This window comes from Sciurus carolinensis, chromosome 16, assembly GCF_902686445.1.
Source record: "Sciurus carolinensis chromosome 16, mSciCar1.2, whole genome shotgun sequence".
In the NCBI taxonomy this organism is placed as follows: Eukaryota; Metazoa; Chordata; class Mammalia; order Rodentia; family Sciuridae; genus Sciurus; species Sciurus carolinensis.
In genome coordinates this window covers 53,484,654-53,503,796 of record NC_062228.1, presented here as the reverse complement: position 1 = coordinate 53,503,796, position 19,143 = coordinate 53,484,654, and the positions used below count along the sequence as shown (strand labels likewise).

General features: G+C 58.9%; 2 protein-coding genes across 8 annotated transcripts; both read left to right on the top strand.

Annotated features, from left to right (window-relative positions):
• The first annotated feature begins 304 nt into the window (after positions 1 to 304).
• Positions 305 to 7,164, top strand: Dmwd (DM1 locus, WD repeat containing). Of its 3 annotated transcripts, none has more exons than XM_047529987.1 (5): positions 305 to 902; positions 2,010 to 2,192; positions 4,138 to 5,406; positions 6,204 to 6,278; positions 6,611 to 7,164. In XM_047529987.1, the coding sequence occupies exons 1-5, from the start codon at positions 462 to 464 to the stop codon at positions 6,656 to 6,658; spliced, it is 2,016 nt and encodes a 671-aa protein (XP_047385943.1). In that variant the 5' UTR covers positions 305 to 461; the 3' UTR covers positions 6,659 to 7,164. The 3 variants fall into 3 exon arrangements, with proteins under 3 accessions (XP_047385943.1, XP_047385945.1, XP_047385946.1); XM_047529990.1 differs by lacking the exon at positions 305 to 902 and adding an exon at positions 993 to 1,043 and having other exon boundaries at positions 1,971 to 2,192; XM_047529989.1 differs by lacking the exon at positions 6,204 to 6,278.
• A 149-nt stretch (positions 7,165 to 7,313) lies between these two features.
• Positions 7,314 to 18,429, top strand: Dmpk (DM1 protein kinase). Of its 5 annotated transcripts, none has more exons than XM_047529993.1 (15): positions 7,314 to 8,602; positions 10,746 to 10,837; positions 11,103 to 11,186; positions 11,268 to 11,363; positions 11,923 to 12,071; positions 12,357 to 12,450; positions 12,690 to 12,896; positions 12,978 to 13,226; positions 14,203 to 14,288; positions 15,460 to 15,571; positions 16,250 to 16,407; positions 16,491 to 16,588; positions 16,745 to 16,791; positions 17,077 to 17,162; positions 17,502 to 18,429. In XM_047529993.1, exons 1-15 carry the CDS (start codon positions 8,443 to 8,445, stop codon positions 17,659 to 17,661), a joined length of 1,878 nt encoding a protein of 625 aa, XP_047385949.1. In that variant the 5' UTR covers positions 7,314 to 8,442; the 3' UTR covers positions 17,662 to 18,429. The 5 variants fall into 5 exon arrangements, with proteins under 5 accessions (XP_047385949.1, XP_047385950.1, XP_047385947.1 ...); XM_047529994.1 differs by having other exon boundaries at positions 17,073 to 17,162; XM_047529991.1 differs by having other exon boundaries at positions 12,978 to 13,241.
• Positions 18,430 to 19,143: the final 714 nt, after the last annotated feature.

Below are 19,143 nucleotides of genomic sequence, written 5' to 3'. Positions count from 1 at the left end.
CAGTAGAAACTCTGGAGGTCAGTAGGGTGTACTGTTGTAGCTCTAAGAAGACACAAGGATCACCTGCGGTCAACTGTGACGTCATGGGAAGGATGAGATCTGAAGAAGCTTGCTTTCGAGGGTCTCTTCGTTGCTAGGCAAACGATTCCCAGGGCGCTGTTGTTGGGGACTGGAGCTTTCCAGATGGCCACGCCCTCTTCCCCTGAGGGCCCCGCCCTTGCAGCCAACCACTAGTCCGACGCCGACAAGGAGGCCGCGCCCATCTTTTAGCCCCGCCCACAGCCCTAGAACCGTTACCCGAGCGACGGCCCCGGCTCTTCCCGCCCCCGGACCCGGGTGCCAATCGAAGAGGCGTAGCCAGGGCGACGACCCCACCTCTTCCGGCGCGGGCCCCGGCTTCCGGCAGGGGGCCCGGCGGCGGGCGGCGGTCCGGCAGCGGCGGGGCCCGGGGGGCGCCCAAGATGGCGGCGGGCGGCGCGGAGGGTGGCTCGGGCCCGGGTGCCGCCATGGGGGACTGCGCGGAGATCAAGTCGCAGTTCCGTACCCGCGAGGGCTTCTACAAGCTGCTCCCCGGCGACGGCGCCGCTCGCAGGTCGGGTCCGGCTTCCGCCCAGACCCCGGCGCCGCCCCAGCCGCCGCAGCCCCCGCCCGGCCCTGCCTCCGCCTCCGGCCCCGGCGTCGCGGGCCCGGCAGCATCCCCTCCGCCCGCAGGCCCTGGGCCCGGGCCCGCGCTGCCAGCCGTACGCCTCAGCCTCGTGCGCCTCGGGGAGCCCGACGGCGCCGGGGCTGGGGAGCCTCCCGCCACGCCCGCGGGACTGGGAGCAGGAGGAGACCGCGTCTGCTTCAACTTGGGCCGTGAGCTTTATTTCTACCCCGGGTGCTGTCGCCGCGGGAGCCAACGGGTGAGTCACCCTCATCGTGGGGGCCTGGGTGCTGAGAAGACGGGGGTTCCCTGAGAAGTGAAAGAGTCCTCAGATTGGCGAGGGACCCTGAGAAAGGGATCCTAGATGCGATGGACATCACAGGGGACAGGATTCTTGGAGGTAATGGAGGATTCTGAAAGGTGACAGGGGAATCCTCCAGCGTGGCGATTTGGGGGTGGTGTGTTCTGGACGCGGGTGGGGCGACATTTGAAATGATATGGGGTCCCTCTCCTGGGTAGCAGGTGATGGTGAATCCTGGGGCCATCAGGAGCAGATGAAATGGGCAACTCATAAATCTTGGCAGTCTGAGGTGTTGGAGGGGGTTCTTGAGACATGGGGAGCCCAGGAGGGGGATTCTGGAAGTGATAGAGATCTTAGAGGTAATAGGTGAATGAAATCCTAGGAAAATTGGGGCCTGGAGGAATTGAGAATCTAAGCTGATGGGAGATTTGAGGTGATGGGAGGCCCTGATATGGGAAATCCTCAGGGGTCATGAGCATCTCTAAAGTGATGTAGCTCCCAGAGGATGGGAGCTCTCTTGAGAGATGGAGATCTTGAAAGCCCAGAAGTAAATGAATGTATCTAAAATGTGAGGGAACGTGAGAGCTGATGGGTTCCTGAACTGTGCACTTTGAAGGGAATCCTGGGATGTTCGGTTTTAAAGTCCTTGGAAGTTGGGTGACCCTGAGGTTTTGGGGTCTTGGAATATTGTGCTAAGCCCCAAGGGAGTTGCTGAGGTTATGGGGGCTGGGAAGACTGGAAAAGAACCGAAATTCAGTGACCATGGGGACCTGAACTCTGATGACTGTGAGCAAGAATGTCCCTAAATTCAGGGTGGGAGGGTCCAACTTTGGAATGGCACTGTGATCTTTGGAAGTATCTTTCTAGTCTCCACCCCACCCCCAATCTGATAGATATATTTTGGTCCCCTTCCTGTCTGTGGTTGCTCCCTCCCTCCCCACCCACCTGCCCACTTCCCTCAGGGATTTAACCCTGCTTCCTCTTGGTGGTTTCCCCTAACCTCAGCACCCTCTTCCTTCCTCTCAGTGGTGTAAACCATTAACTGCTTTTCTCCCACTGCTCAAGTCCATTGACCTCAACAAGCCCATTGACAAGCGGATCTATAAGGGCACCCAGCCCACCTGCCATGACTTCAACCAGTTCACTGCTGCCACAGAGACCATCTCCCTGCTGGTGGGCTTCTCAGCCGGCCAGGTGCAGTACCTGGATCTCATCAAGAAGGACACCAGCAAGCTATTCAACGAGGAGGTGATCGCAGACCCCAAACATGCTCCTTTTTCCCTCCCACTCACATGCTGTTTGCTATAGGCAACTTCCTGAGAGCATTGTAGGCCTGAGGGGCAGGTGGGGAGGAGGTGAAGAAAGGGATGCTCTCTCTTTATGCCAGGGCCTCCTGTCATGTTAGCGCTGTACTGAACACTTTACTCCTAGAATTTTCATCAACAGAAGGGTAAGAAATTATGGCGCCCATTTTGCAGATTAGAGGACTGAGGCCAGCTACTGGTTGGTACTTTTTTGATGTCTGGGCTTTGTATTCAATTCCCTTTCTGCATCATTTACTCACTGTGACTTCAGGAAGGTGTTTGTTCAGGTCTCAGTTTTCCTCCTCTGTAAAATTGTTTCTCATCCCTAACTCAGAAGACTGTTGTAAAATTAAAATGGAGATTGGCGCCTGGGCCAACTTGGCTCAAGAGGAAATGCCAGCAAGTGACCTTATCTGCACGCAGGAATGGCTCTCGTCCTGTATCTCTTTCTCAGAGAAGGTGTTCCATAAATATTCTCAGAATGAATGGCTGAAGGAAGCGAGTGAAAGAGTGAATGGATTAAAAATTCATTAGCTCATCCATTCACAAAATAGTTATTGAGCATCTATCCTGTGCCAGGCATCGTTCCAAGTACATCTCAGTGAACAGACAGACAGACGGGCCTGCTCCCGCTGAGCCTTCAGTCAGGCTGGGGAAGCAGGCACTTGGCATGAGCTCAGCGTCCAGTGTGTCGGCAGGTGGTAAGACCCGTGGAGAATGCACCACAGGGAGGGCAGGAGGGGTGCTGGCAAGCTTAAAGAGGGTACTAAGGAGGTGACATTGAAATGAAGACCTGAAGGAGGCCAGAAAAATGCCCAGGGAAGGACATTCAAGTAGAGGCAATGACCAGGACAGATTCCCTGAAGCAGGACAGCCAAAGACCCTGTGGCCAGAACTGTGATTAGGGGAGAGAGGCAGGTAGATAATAACCTGGGTGGGGGAGGGGGTCGTGGAAAGTCGGAGGAGTCTGCCTTTTCCGCTTGAGATGGAAGCCTGTGGACGGAAGCCTTTAACAAGCTTGGTTGGTCCAAACCAAGAACAGAAAAGGGTTTTCTTCACTCTCCCAGGACGAGAGGCAACTTGGGCCGCTGGGGAGAAGTTTGTCCATCATACACAGTGGCTGCCTCAAGGCTTTAGTACTTGATCCTCTCTGGAACCCCAGATGAGAGAGGTTGCAACGTGTCCCAGGCAGGGCAGGGCCAGGTGCTGGCTTGTATTTAACACTGTCTCTCTGGTGACTGTAGAGAAGAGCTAGGCACTGGAGGCCTGGAGGAGGCTCTGTGGGGTTGGCGGCAGCTGGCAGCATGGCTAGAGTGGGGTGGGAGGGAGAGGTCAGGTTCTAGGTGTCCTTTGAAGGGTAAACCCACAGGAATTGTGGGGCAAGGATTGGATATGAGCTATGAGGAGAGAGGAGCAAAGATGCCTGGAAAGTTCTGAGCAGCTGGCAGGAGGGGCTGTCATTCATTGGTCTAGGAAGTGTATTCAAGGCATCCCTGTGTGAGCTGCTCACAGGCCAGGTCCAGAGCCTGAGCCAGACAGACCAGATCCCTTCATTTCTGTGAAGTTTCTTGCTTTAAGCTTGACATAGTGCAGATGGGGGAAAGGGTTAGGCAAGAGGACAGTTCTCTGGTGGGCAGGACTGTCCCCTTGCCAAAGACGGGTTGTTAAGGCTCCATAGAACTCCCTGTGGCCACCTCAAAGGTAGACTTTATTCCCCAGCCTTCCCCTGATCTGGTGTCCGTCTCCCTCAGCCTGGGAGCTGCTGAACCTGGCACCACAGCTGCTGTGTGAGCTGAATTATGTCCCAAGGCCTTGAGGGGTCTGGGTTGGGGACAGGGAGGCTAGGGGTTAATAGCCTTCTCCCAACCCCAGCCTATCTCCCCTTGCAGCGGCTGATTGACAAGACCAAGGTGACATATCTGAAATGGCTCCCTGAATCTGAAAGCCTGTTCTTGGCGTCTCACGCCAGTGGCCACCTGTACCTATACAATGTCAGCCATCCTTGCGCCTCAGCCCCTCCCCAGTACAGCCTGCTGAAGCAGGGTGAGGGCTTTGCTGTCTATGCTGCCAAGAGCAAGGCACCCCGCAACCCCCTGGCCAAGTGGGCAGTCGGCGAGGGGCCCCTCAACGAGTTCGCCTTCTCCCCTGATGGCCGACACCTGGCCTGTGTCAGCCAGGATGGCTGCCTGCGTGTCTTCCACTTCGACTCCATGCTCCTGCGGGGGCTCATGAAGAGCTACTTTGGGGGCCTGTTGTGTGTGTGCTGGAGTCCTGATGGCCGATATGTGGTGACAGGAGGTGAAGATGACCTGGTCACCGTGTGGTCCTTCACTGAGGGCCGAGTGGTGGCTCGGGGCCATGGTCACAAGTCCTGGGTCAATGCTGTGGCCTTTGACCCCTACACCACACGAGCAGAGGAGACGGCGGCAGCCAGCGCTGATGGGGATCGTAGTGGTGAAGAGGAAGAGGAGCCTGCGGCCACCGGCACCAGCTCCACTGGGGGAGTCCCGCTCTCCCCACTGCCCAAGGCTGGCTCCATCACCTACCGCTTTGGTTCGGCGGGCCAGGACACACAGTTCTGCCTGTGGGACCTCACTGAAGATGTGCTTTCCCCACACCCACCCCTGGCCCGCACCCGCACGCTCCCTGGCACACCTGGAGCTACGCCGCCCGCCACTGGCAGCTCTCGGGGTAGTGAGCCAGGCCCAGGCCCCCTGCCCCGCTCCCTGTCTCGATCCAACAGCCTCCCGCACCCGGCGGGTGGGGGCAAGGCCAGCGGCCCAGGCACAGCGGCAGAGCCGGGCACTCCATTCAGCATCGGCCGCTTTGCCACGCTCACGCTGCAGGAGCGTCGGGACCGGGGGTCCGAGAAGGAACACAAGCGCTACCACAGCCTGGGCAACATCAGCAGGGGTGGCGGTGGAGGCAGTGGCGGTGGTGACAAGCCCAGTGGCCCTGCCCCCCGCAGTCGCCTGGACCCTGCCAAAGTGCTGGGCACTGCACTGTGCCCCCGCATCCATGAGGTGCCTCTGCTGGAGCCCCTTGTGTGTAAGAAGATCGCCCAGGAGCGGCTGACCGTGCTGCTGTTCCTGGAGGACTGCATCATCACTGCCTGCCAGGAGGGCCTCATCTGCACCTGGGCCCGGCCGGGCAAGGCGGTGAGTCGCCCGCCCCGCAGGAGGAGGCTCTGGGAGGAGGCTGCTGTGGGCAGAGGGTTTTGTCCCTGGCACAGCCTCTGGCCACAGGGGATAAGGGCAAGCACGGAGATGTTAAGTGTCTCAGAACAGGACCTCTGAGGCCTAGGGACAGCTTCTAGATCCCTTGGCTTCAGACAGCAGAGTAGGCCAGGTATGAGAGAAAGAGAGGTGGTGGCAGGGCCTGTGGCCATCCACTGGAAGGACAGGCAATGGGCTCAGCATGCCCCAGTCTTAGTGTTTGTCTCTTGAAGTAGACACTGTTTCTATGGAAAATCTGCATTTTAAATGCTGAGCTTTTAAAGTACTTTGGCCGATACTCCAGGGGCAAGATTGAGCCAGGGATCTGACTGTGGCCTGGGTCTGGACTGTGAGCATGTGACCCACTGCAGACTGCATGGGCTGGCTGGCAGACCAGGGCCTAGGCCTGCAGTTTTGCTCCCTGTGTGACCCAGGCAAGTCACCACCCTTCCCTGACTATCATCACTTCTTAGGGCAGAGTGCTTTTCAGATGGTCTGGGGGTGGACACCCGCACCCCCAGGGTGGCCGTGTGAGTTTGGAGCTGGTTGCCATGTCTTGTCTCTGTAGGGTTCTGGCACAGTACCTGGGGTCCCAGATCTGAGGGTTGTAACTCCTTGGGTCTTTGGTTTCAGAAGTTAGGGTTCTGTGTCCCATGAACCCAAGAGCAGTCTCAGAGGCAGGGTGGTGGGGTTTGGGGAATCTTGACTGAGTCCTGAAAGAGACCCCTCTATCTCCCTAGTTCACAGACGAGGAGACCGAGGCCCAGGCAGGGGAAGGAAGTTGGCCCAGGTCACCCAGCAAGTCAGTGGTAGAGGTAGGACTGTCCCTGGGTTCTTTCCCCTCCAGCATCTCTAGGGGTTTAAGTCAGAAGGGGACCCCAGTGTCCCCCCTCCATCCTACCCCAGTCCCATCATCTGCCCAGGATTACCTGAGGACTTGAATGATTTTATCAAAGGGCCGACTGCCGTGACAGGGCAGCTAGCTGAGCTGTGTGTTCCTCAGCCTAGGGCGACAGCCTCAGGTCTGGCTGGACTGAGGGGCTGGGCCAGGGTGGCAGCAGCCTTGAGGACTCCTGGCTGGCTCCTTGGGGACAAGTGAAGTCCAGTTGGTTTCTAACCTCTCCTGTCTCCCTCTCATCCTCCCCAGGGCATCTCCTCCCAACCAGGCAACTCCCCAAGTGGCACAGTGGTGTGAAGCCGTGGATGTCGGGGGTCCCCCACCCCATGCCCCCCACCTCCTAGCCATAACCCTCCCCACTGACCTCTCGGATCAACGTATTAACAAGACTAACCATGATGAAAGGACTGCTCCGGTCCCCCGCCCTGCACAAATATTGGGGGTCCCCAGACTGGCCCGCCCACATATGGGGGATGTAGCCTCCCGTGGGGCCTCAATCTCGTCTGCACCCACTGCCAAGTACAATGACCCCTTCCATTGAAACATCAGTGTTAACCCACATCCCTGTCCCCAGCATGTGACTGGTCATTCCTGGGGAGAACCTCCCCACCCACAAGGAGCCCCAGCTCTGCAGTGCCCCTGGGTTGAGAGGGCAGGGTGGGGGTTCCACCCATCTCCTTCCCCCTAGCCCAGCCCACCCCTTGCTCTTGTCTGTGCTTTTGAAGAGTGTTAAATTATGGAAGCCCCCAGGGCCCTCCTTGTCCCCCATGACCTCTTATTTATACTAAAGTTCCCTGTTTGCACAGCGGCTGGGTTCCCTTTGGAGTGAGAGGAAGTGTGTGCATGTGTTTGGCTGCTACAAAAGGAAGCAGCTGCCAGGCTGCCCCCAGCCCACCCAAGAGCGGAGGCCGTGGGCGGGACAGGGAAGGCAGGGTCCACTGCACGTGGAGGTGGCAGCCTCACGGGCGCCTGTGGGAAAAGTGTATCTGATTACCCAGTGTCTTGAGGGAGAGGGCAGCACAGGCCCCTCTGCAAAGTCGTCAATGGGCATTTTCAAAGTTGTTTTAAAATATCACAGCTGTCCAGTCCACTATTCCACGGCATGCCCAGAAGCCCTGTCCCCTGGCAACTCCCAAGGGAATAGCCTGAGCTACCTTGGGGACAGGTCTTAACTGCCTGATGCTTCAGGCCGGCCTGCCTTGAAGCCACTGGAGGCCATGCTCTTCCCTGAAGAGAACTGTCCACCCTGAAAAGAAAGGCTCCTGGCTGCCTCTCAGCCTCGGGGAGCGGTGCCTTCCCGCTCCACCCCCAAAATGTTTCTGTTTCTAATCCCAGTCTGGGCAGGAATGTGGCCACCAGGCCAGGGGCCAAGGAGCTATTTTGGGGTCTCCTTTGCCTGGGGAGGGCCTGGCTACACCACTCTCCTCCCCCAGGCTTTAGCCAGCAGGTCACCCCTAGCCCTGGCTTCTGAGAGCATCCCCTCCCAGTTCTCTCCTTGCCACCCCTTCCCCACCTCCTGCCAAGGAGAACGCGTGAAGCAGAGGGCCCAGGGGCTAAATTTAACTGTCCCAAAGTTGGAATCCACTGCTGAGTCACAAGAAAAGCTGCCCTGGCCTCCAGCCCCCCTTCCTAGGCCTCAGCCCCTTTCTCCTCCCCGCCCCCTGCAGCACTGGGGCTTGGCAGGAGCCAGGGGGGTAGGTCCTCGGTCACAGCCTCGATTGGCCCCCTCTGGGCAGTGGGAGGGCTCCTCTGGACCTCACACAAACTCCCCATGCTCCACCTTTTTTTGGGGGGGTGCAAGTTGAGTCTAGCACTGCAGTGTTCTGAGGGGTGCTGGAAGGAGATTGGGGTGTCGGCTCTTGAGGGGTTAAAGCTGGGAGGCGGGAGGAGGGCTGGACCAAGGGGTGGGGAGAAGAGCAGGAGGCCTCAGCAGCAGACAAGTGGCCAGAGGCCCAGGGGACAGACAGGGGCAGGCAGACATGCAGCCAGGACTCTGGGGCCTGGACAGGGTCTGCCAGGCCCCGTGACAAGAGAATCCCTCGCCCCGGCCCGGGGAAGGGCCATGGTGCTGCCTGTCCGACATGTCAGCCGAGGTGCGGCTGAGGCGGCTCCAGCAACTGGTGCTGGACCCTGGCTTCCTGGGGCTGGAGCCCCTGCTCGACCTTCTCCTGGGCGTCCACCAGGAGCTGGGTGCCTCCGATCTGGCCCAGGACAAGTATGTGGCCGACTTCTTGCAGTGGGGTGAGTGCTCCCCAGTGAGGGGCCCTCTGGGTGGGGAGGGGCAGGGGCAGGAGATGGGTCTGGGCACAGGGGCCTGGCTGTTAAGGGGCAGGACAAACATGGGGAGAACTTGCAAGGAGGTCCATAATTTGGACCTGGTTTCTGGGGCAACATGCCCCTACCTGCTGTACCACCCTGGCAGGCAGAGTAAGGTCAGCAGAGGCCAGGGCAGCCGTGACTCAGAGCCATGGCTGGGGAACCATGGCAGGCTAGGCTGGGCCTGGCCTCCTGTTTTCCTCCTGCCCTCTCTGCCCCAGTCCTCAAATGGCTCCTATAGTCTCCCATCCTGGTTGCCGGAGTGCAGGGGCTAGCCTTGGGGGATGGCATGGGCAGCTGCCAGGGGTGTGGCTGACAGGCAGGTGCTTGGCGCCAGCCTTTCCAGCTGCCCCAACAGGTGCCCAGGCACCAGGAGGGTGCAGTGACTCACGGGCCCTAGGGAAGAACCAGCTATGCAGACAGGCGCCACTAGGTCCCCCTGCCCTCCTGGTTGAGGAGGAACAGCTTGGGGTTTGGGAGGTACCCAATTTCTTCCAGGGTTCTAGATCACCACCCTCTCCCCCATAGTGGTCCCTGCTGGCCTGTGTGGGTCAGCCCATGCCCCCTCCAGCTCTCACCTCCTTTATTGGTCCTATTTCAGGGCCTCTGATCCTCAAGCTGTCCTACAAAATCCCTTCTCAAAAGGTCTTTCCAGACCCTGGGGACAAGTCTGGGGGGAAAATGCCCTAAGGCCAGCTTCTTGCCCCATCCAACACCCAGCACAGGTCTCAGGCTCCCCTAGTTCGTCACCCTGATACCTTGCTTCTGTGTCACTCCACATGCCTGTCTCTCAGGTCCTGCTGTTGGTCCTTGGCCTGTGTGCCTGTCTGGGTCACTGTCTGTCTCCTGTTGCAACCTTTGCCAATTCCCTTATGTCTCCTGTCCTTCTCTTTCTGACCCAGGCCCCGCTTTCCTCCTCCTCTCCCATTTCACAGATGGGAAGGTGGAGGCCAAAGTTCAGGCCAATCAGTCTCTAGAAGACCCTACTACCGGCTTCTCCACTGCACCCTCCCCAGCCCTCTGTGACACTCTGGGCCTCCCTTTTACAGAGGGTGAAGCTGGGCTGGCAGGGTAAACTGAGATCTGGGGTGGGGGCAGGGGTCCAGCTCTCCTGGAAGGAGCAAGTCCTTTTGTGGCCTGAGCTGCGTCCTGCAGCCCCTCCCCTGCCAGGCCTCCAGGGTGGGGGAGGGGGCCTGGGTTCCTGCTGCCTTAAAAGGGCTCAATGTCTTGGCGTTCTCCTCCCTCCCCAATCCTCCCCCTGGCCAGTTTTTCCCTGTGGACCCACTCTCCCTGAACCCCCTCTCTCACCTCCACAACCTACTCAATTTCCCCTCTTTAATGTCCATATCCATCCCTTTTCCACCCTGCCTCCCAAAGTCCTGGCTTCTTCCACCCTATGGGAGGCAGGCCTCCCTCTCCCCATTGCCCCTGAACCTCCACTCCCGGCCTACCCCCTCACTCACTGTTGAGCGTTTCTAGCCATAGGCCCTTCTCTTCGAGATCCCTAACGGCCATTTGTAAGCAAAGCCCTCCTGCCTCCCAGGGAGGACGCCGTTCACAGTGCCCCAGCTGTGTTGGCACTGGCGTCTCCCTCTTCCGTTCCTTCTCCTAGCTCCAAATTCTCTTTCCCAAAGTGTGCTTCAAGAAGCGCTGCCCCTCACTCCACACTGCTGGATACAGCTGCCGTTCTGGGTCACAGCCAAAGTCATACTAAATGAGGAGGTTAGGGACGGGGACTGGGGACTGCTCCTTAACCATCCAGAGTGGGGATGGAGGGAGGTCCTCAGGCTCAGGGCTTGTCTCCTACACCTGTTTTTTCAAGACCTCGGGCTCTGCAGACATTTGTTGCCCACTTTTTCCATCCTCTGGCCCAATGCTCTGTGCCAAAAACGGGTTCCCAGACGTTTCACCTCCATGAGAGTGTCCTGGAACCTCACGCGGTATTTATGTGGGAACTAAAGTGGAGCTGAGAGGCAAAGAGAAGAGGAGACTGAAGGACAGACCCTTGTCTCTAGTCTCCATCCAAGTGACGCTTGGTTCTCCCTCTTACCCACTGCCCGCGCCCCAGCGGAGCCCATTGTAGCGAGGCTTAAGGAGGTTCGACTGCAGAGGGATGACTTTGAGATTCTGAAGGTGATTGGACGCGGGGCATTCAGCGAGGTGAGTCCCGAGTGCCTCCACGGGCCAGCACTTTATTTGCTGTGGGCGGGGCATAGGAGCTGGGGCGGGGCCTGAGAAATTGATGAATGACTGAATGTTAGAACTAAGACTGGGCCTGGATGGAGGCGGGGCTTGAGGCCCAGGGGCGTGGTGTGGCCAGTGCCAGTGAGGCCACAGTAAGTGAAGATAGTGGTGGAGCCGGTCTAGGCCTTTCGGTTTTCCCAGTCGCCTTGGCTACGGTCAGTCACAGTGTTTCCGCCCTCAGGTAGCGGTGGTGAAGATGAAGCAGACGGGCCAGGTGTATGCCATGAAGATCATGAATAAGTGGGACATGCTGAAGAGAGGAGAGGTGGGCGCCCCGGCTGTGTGTGGGGGGGTGAGGGTTGAGGATCTGCTCTTCTCACTTTTAGCTTTTCTGGGTGTCGCACAGGTGTCGTGCTTCCGTGAAGAGAGGGATGTGTTGGCAAATGGGGACCGGCGCTGGATCACACAGCTACACTTTGCCTTCCAGGATGAGAACTACCTGGTGAGTTCCCGGTGACTAGGAAGGACAGATGCCCCCCTACACACACACACACACACACACACACACACACACGCGCGCGCGTGCGCGCGCGCTTCACCAACGAGCCCAGTAGGGAGAGGAAGTGGTAGGATCGGGGGAGCCGCCCCCACATGCCTGCGAGATGTGTGTTGGTAGGCACAGATTCAGGCAGAGGAGGTGCCTTTTATTGCTCTTTTCCTGGCGATTTTGGGGTTTGTGTGGAGAGCCAGATGGAGGAAATCCCCCTGGATGGGAGAGCGTTCCAGCATCTTGGGGTGCTCCGCTTGGGCAGGGAGTATCTGAGATCCATCTTCTGAGTCTTGGGAGGCCTTTTCCCTAAGTGTCTCTGGGAGAGGGAGAAAATCTGTCCAGTGACATCCTGGGAGGGTCTCTGATTTGGCCTAAGATCTTTGGGTCTTCTCTGGTATGGGGCTGCGTGATCTCTACTCAGGAATGGGTGGCTCTGGGAGTCTTTGCCCCTGGGGATCAGAGATTGGTTCCTAGGGAGGGCTACTGATCCCCATGACGCGCCCCCTCTCAGTACCTGGTCATGGAGTACTACGTGGGCGGGGACCTGCTAACGCTGCTGAGCAAGTTTGGGGAGCGGATCCCGGCCGAGATGGCGCGCTTCTACCTGGCCGAGATTGTCATGGCCATAGACTCAGTGCACCGGCTGGGCTATGTGCACAGGTGGGCGTGGCAGGGGCTGAGGGGCAGGGCCTGGGTGGGGCCCTGAGAGGGATAGCAGGCTTGTATGGGAAGGGTACCTCGACGGTGGAACCCAGAGCTGACCGGCCTAGAGAAGGACCACCTCACCTCGGCTGGGCCCACTGGGGGCGGGGCTTGGGGAGTGAGGTCCAGAACCGTAGAATCCTTACGGGGTGGAACCCTAAGTGGGCACTAGGCAGAACTGCCCAAAGGGGCGGAACCTGGCAAGGTAGAGATCCAGCATCCTTCCCTCTTCCCTCTGCATAGAGACATCAAACCGGACAACATCTTGCTGGACCGCTGCGGCCACATTCGCCTGGCAGACTTTGGCTCCTGCCTCAAACTGCGGGCTGATGGAACGGTGAGCCCGGGGACAACTCCGCCCACCACCGAGGAGACGGGGAGGTGCAGGGTGGGGGCGGGCACATGGGCGCAACTGGGGGGCGGGACTAAATTTAGAGCCTTGAGAGGGGAGGGGGCGACCCTGGACTGTGTGCTGTAGTGCAGTTAGACCCGGGAGGTCGGAAGGGGAGGGAATACGTGTTCGCGGTGTGGTCAGGAGGACTGGGCGCAGCCCTGCTCTGGTCCTGGTCGTTGCAGGTGCAGTCGCTTGTGGCAGTGGGTACCCCCGACTACTTGTCTCCTGAGATCCTGCAGGCCGTAGGCGGCGGCCCTGGGACAGGCAGCTACGGGCCTGAGTGTGACTGGTGGGCGCTGGGTGTGTTCGCTTATGAAATGTTCTACGGGCAGACGCCCTTCTACGCCGACTCCACGGCTGAGACCTACGGCAAGATCGTCCACTACAAGGTGAGCTCAGCCCCAAGCAACCGCTTCCTCTCCACAAGCGCTCCCAGGCCACCATCTCTTCTTTCACTCTCCCTCGAGCAGGAGCACCTGTCTCTGCCACTGGCAGACACTGGGGTCCCAGAAGAGGCTCGAGACCTCATCCAGGGTCTGCTGTGTCCTGCGGAGATAAGGCTAGGACGGGGTGGAGCAGACGATTTCCGGAAGCATCCTTTCTTCTTTGGCCTTGACTGGGAGGGTCTTCGAGATAGCCTACCCCCCTTTACACCGGACTTCGAGGGTGCCACCGATACTTGCAACTTTGACGTGGTGGAGGACGGGCTCACTGCCATGGTGAGCGGGGGCGGGGTAGGTACCTGCGGCCCTGTTCGGCTCCGGGAACCTCCCCATCCCCCTTCCATAAAATTGGGGTAATTACAGTGCCTACCTTCTGGGGTCCTGACTTGTTCATTCCCTAGTGTACCTGCTCTGTGCCATCCAGTGCTGGGGACCTAGTTCAGTCCCCAGAGTGATCATGGATGAGATGGAGTACAGAGGGTTGGGCTCTTGACCCACAGGAAGATGTGAGAGGGCTTCCTGGAGGAGGGGGCTCTCTGAACCAAGACCCAGAGGGCCGAGGAGAGAAGCAGGAGAGGAATCTTCCTTTCCTAGGCTATATCTCTTTCTCTTTTATTGTTTTTTGGTACTGGGGATTGAACCCAGGGGCACTTAGCCACTGAGCCAAATCCCCAGCCCTTTTTTATACTTTATGAGAGACAGGGTCTCGCTGAGTTGCTTAGGCCCTTGCTCAGTTGCTGAGGCTGGCTTTGAACTTGAGATCCTCCTGCCTCAGCCTCCCATGTTTCTGGGATTACAGGCATGTGCCACTGTGCCCAGCTGCCCTTTTCATTTTTTATTTTGAGGTGAATTCTTGCCAAGTTGCCCAGACTGGCCTGGAACTTGAGATTCTCCTGCCTCAGCTTCCTGAGTAGCTGGGATTATGGGCCTGCAGCTCGGCTTGGTTATGTTGAACAAGCTGTCCCAGAATCTTTCACTCAGGCCCAGGTGCCCTTGTATTGTATTGGGCAGTTCTGGAGACACAGCACTGACCAAGTCAACCCTGACCCCTGCCCTCATCTGCTTAGAGCCCTGAGAAGGCAGTGATTAGAGGGTGGTGAGGCCCTGAAGGGAAGCAGCAGGCTATAAGAAAAAATGATGGGGAGGTCATTGTAAGTGATTCCTGAGTTGGGGCACACCTAAGCCATGACCAGAAAGGGGTGCATGGCCTGCCCTGATAACTGCTGGTCACATATGTGTGTCCCTTGTATAGGAAACACTGTCGGACATTCCGGAAGGTATGCCGCTGGGAGTCCACCTGCCTTTTGTGGGCTACTCCTACTCCTGTATGGCCCTCAGGTAAGCACACCTGGGCGGCATGTGATGTGTAGGTGGGGTACCAGCCTCCAGAGGCCCCAGGAGGAGGCTCAGGACCGCTGTGTCAAGGCCCATTGGTGGCCAGTAGGTTTGTGGAATCAATGCTTTTTTTTTTTGAAGGATCAATTTTAGGACCAAGCGCTCTTAGGAACCCTTAAGTACTTTAACATTTTAGAATCAATTGCAAAACCTCAGCCCTAGGCTTGGTCTTCCAGAATTTGCATCCCTGGACTTTTACATTTCTAGTACAGAGTTGGGGAAAATAAGCTTGGAATTTTACAATCAGTTACAAAATTTAATCACTTAACAATAAAGTCTTCAAAAAGCATCAGTTACACAAATGAAACTGCTTATCACAAGTAAATGAGGAAATAGGGATAAGGAAAAGGAAGCTTGTGCCTGAGCCCACCCTCCAGCCATGTCCCTGGCTCATGGCTGGCAGACATGTTTATCAGCTGGGAGGACAGGTGGTTTCCTAATCCACACAGCATCCCTCATCAGTCATCAGCTCAGTGCAGAGCAGTTGGGTCACCTCACGGCAAGTCAGGGTTAACCCATACTGTTATAACCCAGGCTGCTGCAGACAGGGTGGTCTTGGAGCATGTCCAGGGTAAACAGGTCCTTGAGAAGTATTCCCAGTGGAGGGATTGTTGGCTAAGGGATGCCAATTTTATTGCGAGTTCATATTCTTAGGAGACATCCGCCCTACGCCCCCGCCCAGCAGCTGGATATGAGAGGGTGTCCTAATAGCTGCAGTCACAGTTTGGGGAATCCCACATCCAGTATTATGACCACATCTGGGAGGGTGCCTAGAACCTGGTATGGTTCTCCTCATTAGGTCCCCTTCCCTGTTCTGAGGTCCCAAGGAGAGGGGTATGCAAAGGTGACAGGTCAAGGGAGGAAATATACAGAACACGGGTGTCTGGGCTCCAAGTTTCCATAGATTTAGAAAGGGCAGCTTCCAGGGGCCTGAGGCCACAGAAGGGCCTGTCACCTCACCTGACAGTTTGTCCTCTTCACCCTCCCCCACCCCCCCTTGAAACATGGGGTCTTAGGGCCACTGCCCCATGCCCCCAGGCCACGGGTTCCCAGGGCTTGGCATCCTCTTGGGTAGGACTGGCTCTTCCTCTCCTCTCCCTCTCCCTCTCTGCAGGGACAGTGAGGTCCCAGACCCCACACCCATGGAACTGGAGGCCCAGCAATTGCCTGAGCCACATGTGCAAGTGCCCAGTATGGAGCCCACAGTGACCCCACCAGAGGAAATAGTGAGTAGCTGAAGGCGAGGCTGCTCAGCTGCTGCGGGAGAGCAAGCCTATGCTTCCCAGGTGGCTGGTGCAGGGCACTGCTTAGCCCCCTGGGAGCTGAGTGGACAGAAACAGAAAAGCAGCAGAGCCGAGGCCACGTCAGTCAAGAGATGGTCCCTCTGAGGACATCAGAACAGGGTACTACCTCTGTGTGTGCAGGAGGGGCTCCGAGGAGTCTGAGCTGAGCACTGGTGAGACGCATAGCCAGCTCTGGAGAGAAAAGTGTCCCACCCTCCGCAGAGAACATCAAGGGCAAAGGCCCTGAGGGGACCCTGCCCAGTCCTAAGGCTGGCTGTTCTGAAAAGTGACAGGAATGTCAGTCATGGCTGCATGGGTGCATGAGGAGGGGTGGGTGCAGAGACCAGCAGGAAACAAAGCAAGCAAGGCTCTTTGGTAAAGCCACCTTGTCCTGGGGCACTGGGGACACTGGAGCAGGAAAGGGACACGGTCGAGTGGAGCTGGGTTTTAGGAACAGCTCTTTGCTTCCTATGGACAGGAGGGGACCAGACTGAAGCCTGGAGCCGGAATAGCCCACCCTCCTTCAGGAGCTGTGGGGACTCCAGAGCAAGGCGACAGTGGGGGTGGGTAAGCTGTGCTCCAGGAGCCACTGGCAGCCCTAATCCCAGTCCCCACCCACAGGCTGAAGTGGCAGATCCAACTGCTGCCCCAGCGGCAGAGACAGAGTCCGAGGTGACACTGCAGGAGCTCCAGGAAGCTCTGGAGGAGGAGGTGCTCACCCGGCAGAACCTGAGCCGGGAGCTGGAGGCCATCCGCACGGCCAACCAGAACTTCGCCAGGTCAGGTTCCGGCCCGGGTCCTTGACACCCTTGGCCCTCTGCAGCCCAGACCCCACTGGGTCACATTCCTCTTCCCTTCTCAGTCAACTACAGGAGGCGGAAGCCCGGAACCGAGACCTGGAGGCGCATGTCAGGCAGCTGCAGGAGCGGATGGAGCTGCTGCAGGCAGAGGGAGCTGCAGGCGAGTCCCTCATCCGCCCCCTTCCCCGAGGGCGCCGGGAGGAGGTGGGCCAGCGAGGGGGACACCTGGGGAGGCGAGGGCCCAGGCTGGGGCACGCCGCGTCACCTCCCTTCTCTGCCCCTCCACGCGCCATACGCCTCTCTCTTCTCCTTCCAGCTGTCACGGGGGTCCCCAGTCCCCGGGCCACGGATCCACCTTCCCATGTAAGACCCCTCTCTTTCCCCTGCCTCAGGCCTGCTATCCCTTTCCCGTACAGATTTAGGGCTCACCCTATCTCTTTGGGGCTCCGTAAGACTGACGCCCTTCAGCCCCAGGATCTCCCTCTGTTCGGTCCTCTCAAATCCCTCCCGGGATCTCCCTAGATTCTTTCCCTGACCTCGACTCTCCTCACTGTCCCTACCCCCCCCCCCCCCCCCCCCGCCGCCAACGAAGGCGGCAGGGATGGGTTGGGCTCGATCGGGTCACCTGTCCCTTCTCTCTCCAGCTAGATGGCCCCCCGGCCGTGGCTCTGGGCCAGTCCCCGCTGGTGGGGCCAGGCCCCATGCACCGCCGCCACCTGCTGCTCCCTGCCAGGGTACGTCCCACGCCCTCCTGCCTCTGCTGCTGCCGCGCCCCGGCCTTGCCCCACCCACCCTGTGCCACCACCGCTTAGCTGCACCTCTGTGGGGCTTGGCCCACCGCGGGGAGGGAGGATGAACAGACAGCCAATCAATTCAGGCCGCTAGGAAGTGGCCAATGATGAGCTGCGACAGGATTTCAGGCTAGCAAGCAAAGGATCCGCTGCTGGCGGCTTGTCCGGGGTGCGGGGCGGGTTTGGAGAATTGAGGACCCATCTACAGGCATAGGCGGGTCTGCTCTCAGGAACCAATCAAGCCCGTGTCACCGAGTGCTGATCCCGCCCTCTCGCCCGTAGGTCCCTAGGCCTGGCCTATCGGAGACGTGTTCCCTGCTCCTGTTCACCGCTGCTCTGGCTCGTGCCGCCTCCCTGGGCTGCATTGGGTTGGTGGCCAGCGCAGGCCATCTCGCCCCGGTCTGGCATCGCCCGGGAACCGCCTTCGTCCCCTGAACCCTAGAACCCCCAGACCATTCTCCACTCAGGCTCGGTTAAAGGGTTGGGTGACCCGGGCTCGGCCTAGAAGCTGTTCCCACTGCCTCCCAGTTCATACCGCTCCGGGCGCGGGTCTTCGCCCAGCTCCAATCCTGTGATCCGGGCTCGCCCTCTGGCGGCCGGGAAGGGAGGAGCCGGATTCGTGGCCGGCGAGTAGGGTTAGTGGGGGACTTGCTGCCGAGAATGCTGCTGCTGCTGCTGCTGCTGCTGCTGCTGCTGCTGGAGAAAATCGCCTATCCTGCTTTCTTCTGGGCGGGCTGATGCCCCGACGTGGACGGGCAAATCGCGGTCCGGAGAAGGCAGCAGACCGGAGCTCGGCCATCCGATTTTCACCCTCCAAGCACCTGCCACCTGTTTTCAAACCATAAATCCTCCCTGTGCATGAACTCCTGCTCTCCCCGGAACGTTCTACCGCAGCGAACGTTCGGCGCCACCTCTGCCTGCTCTCTCGGGAACCTTTTGCTTTTGCCAGCCCTGCTTTTTTGGGGACTCCTGCGCCTCCACCCCTTCTCACGTGCGCTGCTCTCGGGGCCACAGCTGGCTCCGCCCGTCTCGGCGGTTTGGATATTTATTGCCCTTATCCTCCGACTTGCTGACAGCTTCCAGGACTCCCTCACCCTAATCCACGTTTTGGATGCACTGAGACTTGACATTCCTTGGTATTTATTGTCTGCCCCACCTAGGACCCCACCCCCTACCCTCGCAAATAAAAGGTTCTTCGTCTGCCTGAAGCTCTGGACTCTGCGGTGTAGTTGCGTACACGTCGTGGGGAGGAGGTTGCCCGGTGGGCCAATCAGGAGGCGAATAGGGCTGGCCAATGGCCCGGCGGGGAGCTAGCGGGACACAAAGAGGACGAATCAGGGAGGGGGGAAGGAAGACCTGAGGGGTGGGGTCTCGGCATCCAGCCAATAGGAGATGGTGAGCGGGTCACCCGGAGGCACCGCCTCCCCAGCTGTGGCTCAGCTGTGCCACACTACGGGTCGGGAAGAAGGGGGTTGGGCAGGCTAGCGCGCCGCCGTCCTCTTTCCACTGCGCCTGCGCAGGCCACGCGCATCCGCTCCTGGGACTTACGCTTAAGAAAAGTTGCAGCAAACTTTCTAGCTCGTTTCGCCGGCCCCTCCTCCTTGCCAGACCCGCCCCCCTGCGGAGCCGGGAATTCCGAGGGGCGGAGCGCGCGCCGAGATGGGGAATGGGGGGGCCTTCAGAGGACCCTGGAGACGGAGGCGTGCAGAAGCTCAGTCTCCGGACGGAGGTGGCTTCGCGCCCTTAGCTCTCCTCGACGGCCCGTTACCTTCTCCGTTGTCCCGATGGGGAAACTGAGGCCCTGAGCCAGAGGCACACGCAAGGGGGGGGGGAGAGCAGAAAGCGCGGCCAGAGGCGGAGGGAAAACAAAGGGAGAATCACGGACAGACGGGGAGGGGGACGGACACACAGAGACAGAGACCCA

Coding starts and splice junctions, on each gene's coding strand:
- Dmwd (XM_047529987.1), top strand. CDS start 462: ATGGCGGCGGGCGGCGCGGAGGGTGGCTCGGGCCCGGGTGCCGCCATG. Junction 5,407..6,203: donor GGGCCCGGCCGGGCAAGGCG/GTGAGTCGCCCG, acceptor CTATCTCCCTAG/TTCACAGACGAGGAGACCGA. Junction 6,279..6,610: donor CCAGCAAGTCAGTGGTAGAG/GTAGGACTGTCC, acceptor CATCCTCCCCAG/GGCATCTCCTCCCAACCAGG.
- Dmpk (XM_047529991.1), top strand. CDS start 8,443: ATGTCAGCCGAGGTGCGGCTGAGGCGGCTCCAGCAACTGGTGCTGGAC. Junction 14,289..15,459: donor TACTCCTGTATGGCCCTCAG/GTAAGCACACCT, acceptor CCCTCTCTGCAG/GGACAGTGAGGTCCCAGACC. Junction 16,589..16,744: donor GCAGGCAGAGGGAGCTGCAG/GCGAGTCCCTCA, acceptor TTCTCCTTCCAG/CTGTCACGGGGGTCCCCAGT.